We start from the raw sequence: 17218 nt of genomic DNA, 5'->3' as shown, positions 1-17218 counted from the left end.
AAGGAAATTCCTTCCATTAGAGTTACAGATGTAGAAGACGTAACAAGCTTTCCACTGCACTTAGTCAGGTGTTATCTGCACTGTATCTCTGCTGCTGTAATGCCGTAAATATCCCTGCTGTGGGACAAATAAAGGACTTCTGATTTGACTTGGAACCCATGTTACTCCAGTTTTACCAAGATTTGTTGACGTCTTTTTGCCTGCAAATGAACCAAAGCAACGTGGACTGGTTATGTACAACTTTAAAGTTTCATGCATTTTATTTTCATACTGGTAAACACGTCTCTGAAGAGTGTACGTTGTGTTGGAGTCATACAAATACGTGTGTGAGAGCCAGGCTGTAAGATTATCACTTTAGTGTCTGTTTATGGAAATGTGTTCATGTGTCGTGTGTGTGTGTGTGTGTGTGTGTGTGTGTGTGTGTGTGTGTGTGTGTGTGTGTGTGTGTGTGTGTGTGTGTGTGTGTGTGTGTGTGTGTGTGTGTGTGTGTGTGTGTGTGTGTGGGCTGTCATGGGAGTTGTCGCCACAGATGGGGGATCAGTTATTCCTTAATGAATTCAATTACAGAGATGGGACCATACATCAGGGCAGAGCTCAGAGCCGAGCACCAATCTGTCTGAGGCTGCAGAGCAACAATTTGCAGCCTCCTCCTCCTCCTCCTCTTCTTCTTCCTCTCTCCTCCTCTTCATGTTTACGTAGTCACGCACCGAGCCAAATAACATCCAGGATTTATGTCTTACAGCCGGGGGACGACAGGAGCTCCGTGGTGGCGTATTGAGCTCCAAGAACCCGGCCGGCTCCACAGCCAGGACTAATTCCTACATTTTGTACGCCGTTCAGAGTGATCTGGTAGCAGCAGAGGGGTTTTCAGTGTCACGCGGTGGCATTCTCCCTGCTCCATTTCTGAAAAGATGCAAGCGTTGTCAGCAGTGGCCAGGGCCCGTTCCACATTATGAGTTAGTGGACTCTTGTTGCTGAAATACCAATGCCATTCTGACTCATTGTCACACCAAATTACCAAACTGTAACTTTGCAAACAGCTTCTCCGAGAGGCAGTACCTCACTGTTGCTCTCAGTGAATGCAGAAACATCTGGGCTGTTTGATTACACTTTAATGCAGATGAGGAGAAATACTGGATGGAAGAAGCAAATCCAACCCTGCCTCAGACTTGGAATTAAGCCGGACCTGGATTTGAACAGATCCTCATTTATTTTCTTAAGCCCAGAAAACCATAATTGGCCGGTTTGACCTCAGCAACACTTTAAAAACTGCTCTGTCAGCAAAACAGGTTCATGGTTTTGTAATGTTCAATACTTCTACTGTTAATTAATGACCACAGCGACCTAAGATGAATTAGTTAACGGCGTAATAACTTTAGACCATTCTAGCTCCCAGGTTGTCAAATACCAACGCTCCGATACAACGCACAACACACCCTTCAGCAGCTTTAGGAGACTCACCAGGCTTTAAACGGACTCTCATGCAAACTCATTTAGGGGAACAGTCTGTTGATGGTCGGGGTGGATGGATATGTCCCAAATGCAACATGTTTAACCTACTAACTTATTTTAACACAAACCATGAGGCATGTCTATCAAACAGTCCTGCTGCAGTTAGACGTCGATAAAGTCCCAATGAGGATTTTGAGGAAGAAAAAAGACTACAGCACGACGGGAAAGATTTCTCAGGTCCTTCAGAAGCTCCCATTGTCACTGTCTCTGTACCAGCGAAGGAATACCTCTACACCCCCTTTCTCATCCACCTGTGGGAAGCGTTCCCCCCAGTGACGGCACAGGGCACACACACACTGAGGGCAACATGAAGACCTACAGGTATTTATGACACAAAGGCCGCCTTCGCCTGCAGAGGAGGAAGGTGAGCGGGCAGCTCGACTACAAAACAGAGCGTTGTGGGAGTTGGGGTGGGGAGGAGGGGGGAGATCCCTCTAAGCTAAGGTCCCGGAAAATAATTGGGGTGAGGAAGGCAACCAGGGAGAGAGGCTGTGGTGTTTGGGGAAGGGGGTGGGGGGTGGTTTGGTCTGATATGCTGATGCAGGAAAACGCAATGCGGAGGAGGAAAAGGGGGGGGGGGGGGCGGTGTTGAAGGGGGATGGGTTTATTAGTAAAATGACTCTGGCAAGAAGTGAGGCAGGCCTGGGAAAAGAGAGGTGTGTGTGTGTGTGTGTGTGTGTGTGTGTGTGTGTGTGTGTGTGTGTGTGTGTGTGTGGACCACTTTCAGTTTGAGACCTTGAGAGTGAGGACATTTTTCAAAAGGAAGGACATTTGAAAGTGCCAACAATTTACAGAAGTGAGGACAGGAATGGAGATTGAGGACATTTAGATATTTTCAGAGAGTGATAACAGTTTATAAAAGCTAAACCCGAACCAGAACATCTATGAGAAGCAGAAACATGATGGAAATAAAGATATGGATATGAGGATAGATCTTTTTTTGAGAATAACCCAAGGTTGTTTTGGAAACAGGATATTAGTTGATCTCTCAATTTTTGAGAATGTGAAGGTTTGTCCAGAATGGTTTTTTTAATATGAGACAAATTTGGCACTTTTTCACAACTTTAAAACAAGAAATTCAGAATGTTTTTGGTAAATTAGGACATTTGTCTTCAGATGTGTTTGAAGACAGGTGACATAATGTGTGTAAATGCAACGGCAGTTTTCGAAGGTGAGGAGAATGTGTCAGTCCTCTCTCCGTTAAGGGTTTTGGTTTTGAGGTCAGAAGTGTTGTCCGGGTGATTAAGGGGTTAAGGGTTCGGGGAGTGCATTATGTAAAGGGAGTCGGGTTTACACAGCAAAGGTGCCTTTGAGTCAAACACACATACAAACAGCAACACACACACACACACACGGCCTCCAGGGAGAAGTTAGCAAAGTGGCTAAACTGCAGCTGTCGGAGGGAGGAAATAAAACATGTGTGGGGGAGGAAAAAAAGAGATTGAGGGAGGAAAAGAGAGGAAGGATGTGATGGGAAAAGTTGGGAGTATTAAATGATTTTTTATGAGGTACATGAGGGGGAAGTGAGTCGAGGATACAGGAACATGTGACAGAGAAATGAAGAAAGAACAGTAAAAGGGAAGATGGTGAAGGACAGACGGTCAGGGGGGCAAGAAGAAGATTATGGGAGGGTGAACAAAGAAGGAGGGATGTATGGGAATCAAGAGAGGGACCAAAGGAGTTTGAGTGAAGGACAAGGAAGGAAAGAGTGAGAGAAATCGAAGAGAGGATGAGTTATTGGAGAGTGAAAAGAAAGAAGCTCTTGGGAGAAAGGGACTAAAAAAGAGGGAGGACAGTTGGGTGGAAAGAGGGCAACAAAGCGTGACAAAGGTGAAAGTTATAGAGGTGACAAGGAGGATGGAGGGAAAAAGAGAGAGACAGGAAAAAACACCTCAGGAAAAAGAACTTCTTTGTAGTGACGGAAACAGGAAGGAGGAGGCGAAGAGGGGAAGCTAAAAGGAAGGAGGAAGAGGAGAAGGACTCGCTTCTCTTTTTAATTTCTCCTTGGAGTCACGCTTGGAGCCAAAAAAGAAAATCTGGCTCAGCTCAACACCCTGTGACTTCCCATTTAATCAACTTGCATAGAGGACATTTTTCACAGGCGCAGGGAACCCTCTTGGCCAGTGGCTCTCTCACTGAAGAAGGGCAGCGAGGTCACAAACACTGCAGAACTAAAGCGGCCAACTTTGGTTTATTATTCCTCCTCCTTCGCTTTAAGAGGTGGTAGAAGCACTCAGAGCCTTACTTAAGTAGAAGGAGTAATACTAAGGTGTCAAAGTACTTAAAAAAAAACCTGCATTCATTGTTTTACTGAGCTAAGTGTACAGAAGGATTCATTCCAGGATAATTTATATTAAATGAGCAGAATATAATCAGAAATCCATTAATGTGTTCATCATTTGAATAAACTCCAACCCTGCCTGAGACGCCTCCATTGGCCTCCTTTGTTTACTTCAGAAACATAGTGACATACTCCAACAGTACATAACAGTTTAAGGGGCGGGACATCTCTAAGCGGTTCTAACCAATCACAACAGAGCCGGTCAGCTAACCAATCAGAGCAGACGGGGCTCTCGTTTCAGACAGAGGGTGAAAGAGGTGCTGCAGCACAGGCAGTGTGAGAACATTTAAGAGCTTTTTGAACATTAAAGTACGGAGACATGTCCCAGGAGAGGCACTAAATAAAAAAAATTAAGAGCAGAGCTTGAGTAAATTACAGCACTGCTCAATGTAAAGGTTACTGTGAAAGTTTGGTGTCGGAGGAAGATAAAGTTTCTGTAGAACTTCTAAGAGCAGGGCGGGAGTTGGGAAACACCGGAAAGAAAAGCTGCGTAGGTACAGTCGAGCCTCGGTGGGGGGGAGAGCGTGAGGAGAAGGGGGTGGGTGGAAAACTGCAAGAGACATGAGAAGCTGACCTGACAGCACAATTACAGAGCATCATAAAGCATGAAATTATTTCCTGGTCGTTAGGAGAGAAGTCGTCCTGAAAAAGGGGGCATTATGGATGAGTAATTTAATAGTTTGTCCCAAATCTTCATTTTCCCAAAAGGCCCGAGGCGACGACGTGTTTCAACTCGGGGTTCAGATGTTGGTCGGTATGAAGGGACGACGAGTCCCTACAGACAGCTCTGATTCAGCCGCACTTCAAATGAACCGGTCATTCTAACTGAATCTTGGGATTTCTTTTCTTTTTATTAAAACAAGGTCCTTCGCTGTGTCAGAGTGAGACGAGGGACAGTTAAAGGTTAGGAAGTATTAAAAGATGAGCCTCAGTTAGTTTTCCTCACTAATTCACAGCTGAAAGGAGTTGGATGAGATTAAAACAAATGAAGGAGCAGGCTGTCTTTAAAGATTTCACCCTTTTTCTTTACTTGTATCATTTCCCTTTGATCAGAAGTCTAGATTTGTTCTCCTAAACTGTCAGCTACGAAGTACAGTATTGCAGCTTTGATGTGTTTCATTCAACTTGAGGAAGATACAGCTTTCAAATCTACTGAGAATCTCTTAACTGGATTACTGACCTCATTAAATATAAAATTGTTTAATCGAAATACTTTGATAACGTATTTAGTGCCCTGTTCATTTTGAAAAGGTTAACATCTGGAAAACTAAGTATTTAACCAGAAGTTCATCATTAAATACAGAAATATTGATTCCTATAAGGCTTTCAAAAGTTTGGGTTTGTGTCATAATTGTCGTAGTCAAAAGAAAAATATTGAAAACAGAACAAAATATCATATCCTAGAGGATGGAAACAAAGACTACAACGGTTTTTGTCAGCTTGTCTTACTTTGAGAAAGATTACAGTCCCATAAATATCCCATAAGTTTGGCTTTAACAGAGGCCTGAAAGTCCCAAAGCATTTCCAAGTAAACATCAGATTGCATCTCTTATCTGATGCTGAAACAATATCGCCTTTTGGAAACACAATTTAGCCCCAACAAGAGAAATAATCGCGTGTCAAGGCTTGGCATACATCATCTGACGTAAGCACCTCCTCAGATTTCCTCCCACTCCGAGCAGTGACTCATATTTCTTATAGAATCTCTTCACACACTCGGAGACACCTAATATGTGTGGAAACAACAATACCTGCAGGAACAGTGCAGCCTCTCGTCAGATCAAAAGCAGCCCTGAAGAAGGTGTGAAGTCATGAATAGAGATCGATACTGTCGTCTATCGTAAATACAGTTCATGCCGAGTTCATTCTACACTGAAATGAAGAAAATAAGACAGAGATATTAATTCAAACAGGTGTGAATGAGACACAAAAAAAACACCTCGCTCTAACAGGACAAAAGGTAAAGTTGAAAAAGTTGAACTGAGATGAAAGCAAAGAGTAAGCACTGTATTACAGTCTTATTAAACAGACTTTTATCACACTTAAAAGTCTGTTTCCTGACTCAAAACAATGCAAGGACGATACATTGTTTGAATATTCTAATGTTGTGTTTACAAAGGACAACCTGAAATAGTTCATAAGTTGAAGAAAAAGTTGTGTCATTGTGCAAATGTTCAATTATTTGTCCCACAGTTTGCTCCTTGTATGACTCAACAGTTGGTTCGACGTGTTGGATTCTGTTGAAGTATTGCTGATGATATAATCCAGGGTGGCCAACGCTCATGCATCTGGTGTACGACACACGCTTTCACTTTCAATCTCACGCTGCTCAAACTATTCTCACGGCAAAAACAAGATGAACCAGTGATTGTTTTTGGTGGGTTATTTACAGTGTTGAGTTGAGAGTTGCTCAAGCTGTCGATCCACTCCCTTCCCACCACCACTCTTCACAATGATAACAGACAGCAGAACAGTGGGAGCCGGTTGGTCAATCCCCGACCTGTATTGCGCATGCGCCAAATCTGTTTTAACGCCAGGCTTTTCAATTCATCAGTGGACGGCTAACTCTACTGAAGGAAAGGTGGGTTTGCACAGTGCAGTAATATCGGGGAATATATCTGAAAACATGATTAGATAACCTATTCTATAAAAGCCACATATATATGTACATACACTGCCCGGCATATAAAAAGGTCACAAGCCTGTGGGGGCAGTGCTATGATCTGGGGTTGCTGCAGTTGGTCTGGTCTAGGTTCAGCAACGTGCTCAAAGAATGAGGTCAGCTGACTCCCTGAATATACTGAAGGACCAGGTTATTCCATCAATGGATTTTTTATACCCTGATGGCACGGGCATGTTCCAAGAGGACAATGCCAGGATCCATCGAGCTCGAACTGTGAAAGAGTGGTTCAGGGAGCATGAGACATCACTTTCACACATGGATTGGCCAAGACAGAGTCCAGACCTGAACCTGAGTGAGAACTTGTTAACAACCTTCGTTCTTTAGACACGTAAACTCTTAAAAAATCCCCCGTATATCTGCTGATGTATTTAGTGTCGCAGAACAAAACGTGATCCGTCTCTTAAATTTGTGTGAATCACAGACCTTATTTTGAGCTATTTTCCAAAATCCTACGGAGAAATCCCTTTGACTCTGAGACGAGGGAACCGGAAGTTGTACAATTCACTTCTGGGTTTTAGGACTCGCTCCTGCTGCCCTCTATTGAACGTCCAGATAAACAGTTTCAGGTTATGTGAACAATATGTTAAAGGTTCCATATTTTTTCTTGACAAAAAGACAACAAACCATTTTTTTCCCATTGTAGTGAATTCTTTACTGTAGCAGCAAATGCACACAACCATATGCAGATGTAACATAATGATATGTAGCAGCAAATCAGAGGCCGAGACGCCTCATTGAATACTGTTGTGTGGACAGTGAAAAGGCCACAGTCTACATCACCCCTCAACTATCACTTTCCAACACACAAAATCATAAAATCTTAAATACAAAATAGATTTATTGTCTCCCTCACTTGTATGGAAAATATAATACAGCAGAGAATGCTTTCACATCCTGGCTTTTAAACGCTTCTATGGCCCGTGGCAGGAAATTGTGAACGATATTTAACATAAATCAATTGACACAATCTCATATATTAATCATAGAGCAATCAATGTGTTCAAAAAACAATGAATCCTTAAAACAAAATTTAAAATAACTAAATCATCAAATTCCTGAAATTAAAACATCACCATTTGGGGGTTTGGTAAGATAAGCACATATCTGGGGACTGATGAAATTGTTTAAAAGGAAACTTCTTCGTTATCAGCTAAGGCATTAATATTGATCGAGAAGGGAGGTTTGTTCAAAAGAAAAGGCAAACAAAGATGATGGATCTCACGCTGCCTGATGCTTTTAAGTCATTGTTTAAAAGGTTATTAGCATCGATAAGGATAAGCTCATTAGAAGTACTCAAGTGTTATGAATGCAAAGTGCGAGTTTGAGGATAATAGGTTTTTCCACATTTTATTTTTGCTACATTAAACCTCAAGTAGAAAAGGTTTTAAACCAAGGAAACACAGTTGTTCGAATCCAAAAATCATAATGAATTGGTGCGCAGTTCTAGACTAAAGACATCCCGCTTAACACCAGGCTTAAATCAGATAATAGTGACGCTGTATTCAATAACTAGCTATTGTTCAGTGGGAAGTATGTCCCAGTACATTAAATTATAGCCATTTAAACGCAGTTGAAACAACAACTTGATACCCCAGTTTGAACCTGAATGTCTTCAGACCTGCGAACAACAATCGTGGAATATTTCCTACATTTGATTTTGCAGAACTACCATAAACATGCAGCCTGCGACCCAAAACAATAAATAGTATCCCTCAGTTTCCACTTTACCATCTTAGTCGGCATCCATGCACTGTGCAGTGGGATTATTCATGAAGCGCTTACTCCTGATCCTCCCGGCCACACAGCTCCCCTCTGCAGCCACTTTCTGTCCCTGTAGTGAACATTTGATACACCTAAATTGTCTGTAAGTTTAGTGGATAATAACCCAGAGAAGGACGTCTGACGGCATCAATCGTCGTAATCTCCATCACTGCCGTATTCTGGAAAGAGAGAGAAGAAACACGTTTTACTTTTATATGCGACGACTCTTCACCTCCATTCATTAACACTATACATTAAGGTCCATCACAACTGTATATTTTGCACATTTGTGTACCAAGCTACCTCTTATAATATCTTCACAGCTCTCCACTTTAAATCCCGATACTACACATAGTTTATTTTTCAGTATTTTGTTATATTTGACTGTAATTTTGTGCCTCTACTGTGGCATCTTTACACGCCTTCTCGTTCAAAAGGCGCTTTATTGTGTCTGAAACCAGAGCCCAGTCTGCTCTGATTGCTGAGCTGGTCATCTCTGTTGTGATTGGTCAACCACTTAGAGATGTCCCGCCCCTTAGCCCTTCACGTACAATGTGTTAGAGCGCTAGTCAATAGAAGATCGAGTGTCAAAGTGATGTCACTATGGTCCAGAAGTAAAGGGAGGAGTTCAATGGAGGCGTTTCAGGCAGGGGGGGGGGTGGGAGAGTAAATCCCATGAGAGGGAACTGGGGATTTTAGCCTTTGCAGACCATTTACATGCACTAAAACATAAGTAAGAGAAGTAGAAAACATTGTCCAGAAATATGGAAGGTGGACTGCTACTTGGAGAGGTCCCAGTTCACCTCCTAGGCCCTGCTGTGGTGCCCTTGAGCAAGGCACCGGACATCTCCAATCCCCCCTCCCCATTGCTCCCGGGTGCTGCACAATAGCTGCCCACTGCTCCTAGCACTAGGATGGGTTAAATGCAGAGGACCAATTTCACTGTGTCTGCTCTGCTGTGTGCATGTATGTGACTAATAAAGAGGGTTTCATCCTCCGATTCTATCTAAGTAACACACAACAGGAAAGGAACCCCCCCCCCCCCCCCCCCCAGAAAGCATAATAAGGCCTCTTTAAGAGAAAGTCCACAAAGATGCTTCCTGCTCAATGTGAGAAGTGTAACTTGGCTCTCTGCAGGATGAACAATCCATCATGTGACTTTAGTTTAACTGTCCTCAGTCTCCCCTGGCTCCAGATGTGCAGCTCCAGAAGCCGACCCTGACTTCTGACCCCCCTGTGGAGGTGGGCAGGAGTACAAACAAATTATTGCGGCGGAGTCAGGGACCCAAAATTTTAACAGCCAGAAACGTAAAGTAGAAGAAACCCAATCTTACCGAGGTCTCATTAAAAACCTGCCAGGAGCCCGAGCCCAAACAGAACTGTGACCCTCAGAGGAAGATTCATTAAACAAAAGTCATTCAAACTCTTTCACAGTCCAGACAGTGAGTCTGACTGAAAGGTGACGAAGCAGTCTGCCACTCCGGGTGTCAAACATTCAAACGTGAAAATAATGAACAAAATCTCAGGAAGGGAAGAATGTATTTGAATAAAGACTAAGTGAAGAATTCCTGCTTTAATGTTCGGAACCTTGTTCTGTTCAATAATAATGAACTGTTCAAATGACAAGAAATTATATTAAAAAACACTTTCATTATAAAGGATATTACTGCTAATCCTCTGCAGTGTTAGGATTTACAGATTCTGCATCCATAAGGGATCCGCCATTTTGTATGATTTACAATTAAACTTAAACCTTAATTTAAAATCTTCAAACCAATGTTTGGGCTTTTAGGTAACATTTGAATATTATTTCATTGAAAATGATCACAGTTTGACACTGATTTTTGTGTATTTGTTGTGGTTGAAATAACTTCCATTGTACGTTTGGTTTTACATTTGAAATATGTCTTTATGTTTATATATTATGGTACGATGTGCACATTTCTACTTCTTCATTTTTATACAATTATTTTATATTATTCTTAAATGGATCGACGAAAAAAAAAAAAATCCCCGGGATAAGTAAAGTTTTCTAACTCTGATCCTGCAAGAAAAACAAGACATTGTGTGTGTGTGTGTGTGTGTGTGTGTGTGTGTGTGTGTGTGTGTGTGTGTGTGTGTGTAAACTGACCGTATTTGCCCAGCAGATCGAAGGCGCTGACACACGCCTCCTCTTCATCCTCCTCCTCCTCCTCAGCAGCAGCAGCGGCGGCGGCAGCATCATCGTACACCACCGGCCCGCTCTCCACCAGCACTGCTCCTCCTCCTCCTCCTCCGCCCGCGGGGTTTCCCACGGGCACCGGCAGGGGGTTGGAGTTGCTGATCTGCGCAAACAGGAAATATTGTTTTGTCGTGAGCGGGCGGGCGTTGAGTATTTTTCATATTTTCCTCTGCATGACACACGACTTTCCTCCGGGGAAATCTAAGCTGGGTCTGATCTCGTATGCCCCGCTTCCTTTACAATGATAGCAAATAATAAACAGCGGTGTAGTGGTGAGGCGTGGGAGCTGCAGGGCAGGTGGGGGGCACGCTGTGTAGGGAGGAGATATCACATCCTCCACATGTGCAGAATCCTCCACATGTGACTAACAGCAGCATCAGAGCGTGACCACAACCTTTAATATCTTACATTTCATTATTATCTGCTTTAAAATGTGCAGTCCACAGTAATGATATGCTAAACAAGGGTCAGACATGAACCAGCCTCGGGGGGAAAGTACCCTTCAGAGGTCACAGAAAAGCTAGGAAATAAAAAATGAAGAGTGGGGGCGAAACTGTAATTAGAGCGCCCCCGTTCACATTGTCTTAGTGGAGCTGTCAAACGTTCATGCATGAATGTGACCACTTTCATCCTGTGGGAAAATATACAGGTGATTCAAAGAGTGTGTGACCAGGAGGAGTTTTTCCAGTTGCATGCTGGGAAACAGGAGGAAAATACTAGCAGAGATAATAAACAGCTGGTATGATAAAAAGCTGCAGAGGGCAGAGGGAGCACCATTTTCCAGCCGTGGAAACGATGATAAAACAAACTGGTTGTTTAATTTCATATTTGAGCAGATTTTCCACCAAAAAAGGACAGAATTTACACAAAAGTTATACAAAAACACCAAATATTGCCACTCAAACATGCACATTTCTTCAAGTACTTTTTTAAGTGAGGTTTTGTCCTCACGTTGGATCCCTTTTTAGCCAAATATGGCGACAGTTTCTCCGTGACGTTCCTTTATAGCAATCTATATTCAGACGCTAGTGTTGCCCAACCCCTAAAAGGTCTCTTCAATACATTTCCAGTCATCATGAATACATGAATAAAGATATACATTTACTAGTTTGTTTCATTTGTTCTTCGCTATTAAGAAGAGGATTCTTGACCACTTCTTCCTTTACAGACTGTTCATTTAAACATCAATACTTATATTGAATGACTTATTTCCATCTCTGCTAACGAGGTACGAGGTTTAAACTGTGAGTCAAATCTTGAGGTCTGGTTTTGAGGACAGAAATATGTTAAATCTCCACAGTTTAAAGCTCTGTATATCATATCAATATGGCTTCACTCCAGTAGCACCAAATCACTTCCCACTCATTGTTCTTGACGTCGTCTGAATCAGAACGATCTGTGTCTGCCGGACAAAGAAGATTTCCCCTCGGATAAACCCCTCGTCTGAAGAACCGCTTCAATCTGAGCCGTGTTTATTTTGCCTAGTGATAAACTGTACAGCCATCAGGAGGCAAACACACCGCGATACCAGGGTGAGGACGGAGGATTTCATTTCTACCTGCCTCCAGCTAGAGAAACTAATAAAATATATCTAAAACCAGACTTCTATCCGCCTTTGAAATGAAACAAATCTGCATTTTTGCCACGGACTCCCATCACCTTGAGTATCTCCTGAGCGCCTAAAAGGAAGCCGGTATGTTCGCCCTTCCTTCAACCGGAGCTAATTATAAAGCTGGAGGAGCAGCAGGTGGAGGGTCCACAGTGTGATGCGGGGATATTTCTGTTCTCCTCGGCAACAGCCTGTTGAAGTCCCTGCTGGGGATCTTCCTCCCTGCCATCTCTCCATCCAATTTGCCTCCTTTCCTTTCCCTTATTTCCTGCTCGCCTCTCTTATTCTCCCCACATCCTTCCTCACTTTGTCCTTCTCTCCTTCCTTCCTTGTTCCTCTGCACATTGATTCTCCTTTTGGCCCTGGTCCCTTTCCATTTTTCAGTTTTTTACAACCTTACATGTTGACTTAAAGAGGCCCTGTTATGATTGTTTTTGTATTCCCTTTTCTGTAGTGTTATATACGTTTTAGCGCATGTAAATGGTCTACAAAGGCTAAAATCCCTGTGTTCCCTTCAGAATGAGTTTCTCTCCCCCACACTACGTAATAGGATAAGGGGCGGGACATCTCTAAGCAGAAGAACCAATCACAACAGAGCCGGCCAGCTGACCAAATAGCGCAGACTGGGCTCTGGTTTCAGACAGAGGGTGAAAAGAGGAGCTGCAGCACAGGCAGTATGAGAAAAATAAAGAGCTTTCTGAACATTAAAGCATGGAGACATGTCCCAGTAGAGGCACAACATAGAAATATGAACCTGAAATAAGCATAATAGGGACCATTAACCAATGGAAAAATAAAAAAGGTATCAACATCATTAAATATCCCAGTGATTTCCTTTTCCTTTGCCCTAAGTAGATCCCTGCTGACTTTAACCTCACCGGGCTCCTCATCTCAGGTTCTGGACGCCTCATTAACTACCAGAGAACACAGGCAACAATGCAAAAACATAAAGAAAAATAATTAAAAAAGAGATCATAACAGCATAAACACGCTGCTCCAGACTAATTAGGAGGTGAGGGCCGTTAATTGGGTCAGGAGGAACGGTCTGGGAGAGGAGATAAAGATGTTTTTGTGTTGCCATTAGACATTATTCTGTTTACACACAGATAATGTAACACTTCAAACCCAGAGTTGCATGAAAAGCAATGAGTCAAACTGACGCGTTACGGGCTAATGGTCTCAGTGCTTTAACGAGGAAACTGCTCGTTAGGAGTGAGAAGAAAAACCCCAACCAAGAACAGGAAACGGGAGAGAACCGCTCTGAGGGTTTCATGGTGCGAGGATGTTGACATGGGACCGCCTGCAGTCAGTCATGCATGCAGCGACTGGCAGAGCTAACTGAGAGCATGACAAACAGGAAGTATAAATAACAGAAGTTAAGCTTCGTTAATCCCATCCCTGCCGACATAATGAGGAATTTTGCTAATATAAATCAGAAGCGGCACATTTGTCCAGCAGTTGAGGGGTTCTGGGCACAATTAGCAGCGTCATTGGATTAATCAGCATTATAATTATGTCTACTATGCAAAGCAGGGTGGGAATAATAAAGCATTTACTGCCTTAATCGAAAACCAACAAAAGAGGATGGGAGCACGCTACAATATAGCAGTAGTCAAGCACCTCCCCCGGCATGATTACAAACAATTAAAACCCACATTCTTTAATTAATATTGAAGAAAATCTCTTAAACGTTTGTCTTGGATGCAACTATTCACAAGTGCCCTATAAATATGTATATATGTATGCATGTTGGCTTGTACTCGCTGTGTTCCCCGGGGTAAAGGGTTTGAACAGCGTTGGGTCTCAATATACTTCATGTGGCAAAACCAATCTGTTCTTGGGTATAATTTTCAAGACAGTGGTCTGGAAAATAGCTACGGAAAAACCATAGCTTTCTCTGGAAGTTTGGCCGGGATATTATGTAATTTTCTTCTCCTCTGATACGCCTTGCATCTGGTTTTCTTAGATGGTCTTTGTCGCACTGCTTGGACATAGCGTTGACCTCTTGTCCGATTGGTATGTCTCGTAGCATATCCAAATATACAGATTTGTATTGAAGGGGTCTTTAAGTTAGACGTGGGATAATTAATTCATACCTCATCAACATTTTAATTCTATTTTAGCTCATGTAGGTTATTTGTTTCTTTTACATCCCCCGTTTGTTATGTAAAGCACTTTGAATTGCATTAATGTAGGAAGATGCTATACAAATAACTGCCGTGATCATCCGTGACCAAGATGGATTAATCAGCATCAAAACGATTTCTACAACGCAGCAAAGAGAGGCAATAAAAAAGCATTTACCGCCTAACCCTGCAATCAACAAAAGCAGGATGTGACCGGGTGTATATTATGAGTAATCCATATATGTTTGAGCTTACGTGCGTCATTTGAGGATTATATAATATCTTGTCTTAATGCCTTTATTGTTTGAAGAAAAACACTCTTGCCCTGTTGTTAAAAGGAGCTATTCAATAAATTAGCCTCGTCATCCTGTGTAAAAGCAAGACCTCTGATACTTCAGCATCTCTTATTCTGCTCGTTAATTCTCACCCTGTTGTGAACCAAGTCACTCTCACTTAAAGTATTCACATGGCGTCTGTTTTAAGACAGAAAGCGCTGAACAATCACTTCTCTCCGGCCCTCTGCGCCTTCGGTTTTAAGGGTGAACGAGTAGGTCAGTGCGTTCCTGCAGGACGAGCTGAATACGCTGCACATCATGTGGTTTTACCGCCGGCCCCGGCCTGACAGCTTCTCTGAGAACCCGACTTCAAATACACTCAGCCGTCAATTGCCAAGACTATTGCTTGCGTAAGCAGACTGCAGCTGCAACGCCAGAGCGACTGTCTGCAGTTCAAAGCCCCCTCTCCCGTGACCTCATCAACCCTTTCACATTTTTTAAGCCTCTCTGAAAATCCCCACGTCTCACACTGTGCCCAGATTTAAGTCTAAATGCGGACACGGAGAGAAGAAGAAGAAGAAAGGAGAGGGCAGAACAGAACAGCTGGATCACTTTCAATTGGCAGGAATCAACTTGAAAACTCGTTATTTCTGATCTAATACCTCAAAATCAATATCATAGGGTTGACTATGGGGCTTCTGAAAGTTATTCATGCTGATAAGTGATCATCAGTTATGTGGAAATAATGGCTAAGTGGATAAAGTACATTAAGAACAGTCAAGCATGTTAATTAAATTACATCTGTTTCCTCTAATGCAGATACATGTGAAATGTTGATACTCAAAATGAAAGACGCTCTCTAATCTCATCTCAGAATATCTGTACAATACTGAGTATCACAAACTGTCTTATCTTCCGACTGCTCCTATTTCTCACAACGTTGGACCTCATCAATCCCCACGTCCCACACGGTGCTGAGCGGAGTCTAAATGTGGTGCCAGAGAGGAGAAAAGAAGAAGGAGGGAGAGGGCAGAACAGAACAGCTGGGCCACTTTCAATTGGCAGAAATCACCTTGTTCCTCTTTCTCCGTCTCGTATAAAGTGATCGTTTCCTCCCTTTGGCTTGTTGGAGAAATGTACAGACTAATTGCTGGGTCACTGGAGAGGCTGAAGGGGGAATCCGAGTATGGCAATCTTCTCCTTTTTTTAAATGTGTGCCCCGTCGCTGCAGCGTTACATAAGAGGAGCCGCGAGCGAGGAGCAGCCTCAGCCAATAGCGACGGCCGTTTGCTCAGAGCTCCCAGGGGGAACGGGGTTGAGGGTGTTGCTAAGTAACAAGCCTTGTTGACCCGGCCCCTCATGGCAATGTTTTCTTCCTGGTTGACAGAGCCTAAGTCCCCCTCCCAACCCACCCCTGCGAGCCCCTCCATTCAGAGCTGCCAGCAGCACATGATGGAGAGCTGGACAAAGGGTGAGGGAGGAGGAGGAGGAGGAGGAGGAGGGAGATAGGGAGGAATGTGGAGAAGGAGAGGAAATGTATAAAAGGGGGATTGTGCAGAGAGGTGCAGCGATGACGTATTCCTGAAGGTCGACCTGTAACTTAGCATTGCATTCTTTCCCTGACAAGAGGTCAATCGGATTCGCCTGTCAGACTTTGGAATATTGCCAAAAATAAGTTATGTGGCAAATAAACATTTTATGAGTCTTACAAGTTTCCTTCAGCAGGATATTTTCCACATATTGACACTACCTTTCAGACTTTGCAGAAGAAATGCAAGTAAAAAGCTAATGTTGGGCTATAAAGGAACTACATCACGGTCACATGACTTCACGTCACCACCGCTAAGCTAAAGGCGGCTAACTTTTGGCACAGTTATGTTTGTTAGTCTCATTTAGACACTTCTTAAGACATATAGAAGCTTCAGACATTCACCAGTGGGTTGTTTACCAACTCATATAAACATTTCTTAATGTTTTGTTAACCACAGACATCTAACCCAATACATATTGAGCTAAACCATTAACTTCGGGATGCTAAATGCTAAGGACAGAGGGTGTTGTGTGCTGTGCAGTCTGTAAACCCCCTGAGACAATGTGCAATTAGTGATATTGGGCTGTAGGAATAAAGTGTGTCTGTTTGATTGATTGATGAGAAAGAGAGGACAGCAGCAGCAAAGTGGAGCATTAACAGGAGGAGACACAAGGGAATAAAGCATAAAGTAAAATGATGAGGAAGGCAGGGAAAATAGAGAGAGAAACAGCAGGAAGTAGATGGAGTAGCGTGGAAGGAGGAGATGAACCGAATTGGTAGTAAACTATCCTTTCCCCACTGTCATGTTTTTATTCTGTCACACTTGAGTCTTCTGGATAGTTTTAAGCCATGTACAAAGCGAGCTTTACTGATGAGGTTGACCATTAGTGTTTTTGCAGGGAGTTAAATATTAAGTAATTAGCCTAGGGTCACTTATATAAGGATCTCATGTAACTGATATACATCCAGGAACATGCTATCAAGTAAATGTTTAACTTAGAGGAACATTTGTTTTTTAAAGTCTAAAGACCGACATGTTCTGTCTCCTATACAGCTGCCTAACAATGACCTCTTCACTAGTGTTCCTGAGAAACTGATTGTCAGGAGAGCGTGACAGAAGAAGTCTGGGGTGGTACCTCACACAATACAATTGTAATGC

General features: G+C 42.9%; 1 protein-coding gene across 1 annotated transcript in view; it reads right to left on the bottom strand.

The window, feature by feature from the left end:
• Positions 1-7864: 7864 nt before the first annotated feature.
• LOC134881765 (transcription factor IIIB 90 kDa subunit-like) overlaps positions 7865-17218 on the bottom strand; it is a 96998-nt gene continuing 87644 nt past the window's right edge. Inside the window, exons 18-19 of the mRNA XM_063909306.1 lie at positions 10429-10621; positions 7865-8476 (exon numbers count right to left, since the gene is read on the bottom strand). Coding sequence (XP_063765376.1) covers positions 8445-8476; positions 10429-10621 — 225 coding nt within the window. The 3' untranslated portion in view covers positions 7865-8444. The remainder of the gene's footprint in view (positions 8477-10428; positions 10622-17218) is intronic.

Source organism: Eleginops maclovinus, chromosome 19 (assembly GCF_036324505.1).
Source record: "Eleginops maclovinus isolate JMC-PN-2008 ecotype Puerto Natales chromosome 19, JC_Emac_rtc_rv5, whole genome shotgun sequence".
Taxonomy (NCBI): domain Eukaryota; kingdom Metazoa; phylum Chordata; class Actinopteri; order Perciformes; family Eleginopidae; genus Eleginops; species Eleginops maclovinus.
The sequence above is the reverse complement of the archived record's forward strand: the minus strand, read 5'-3'. Positions and strand labels throughout refer to the sequence as shown.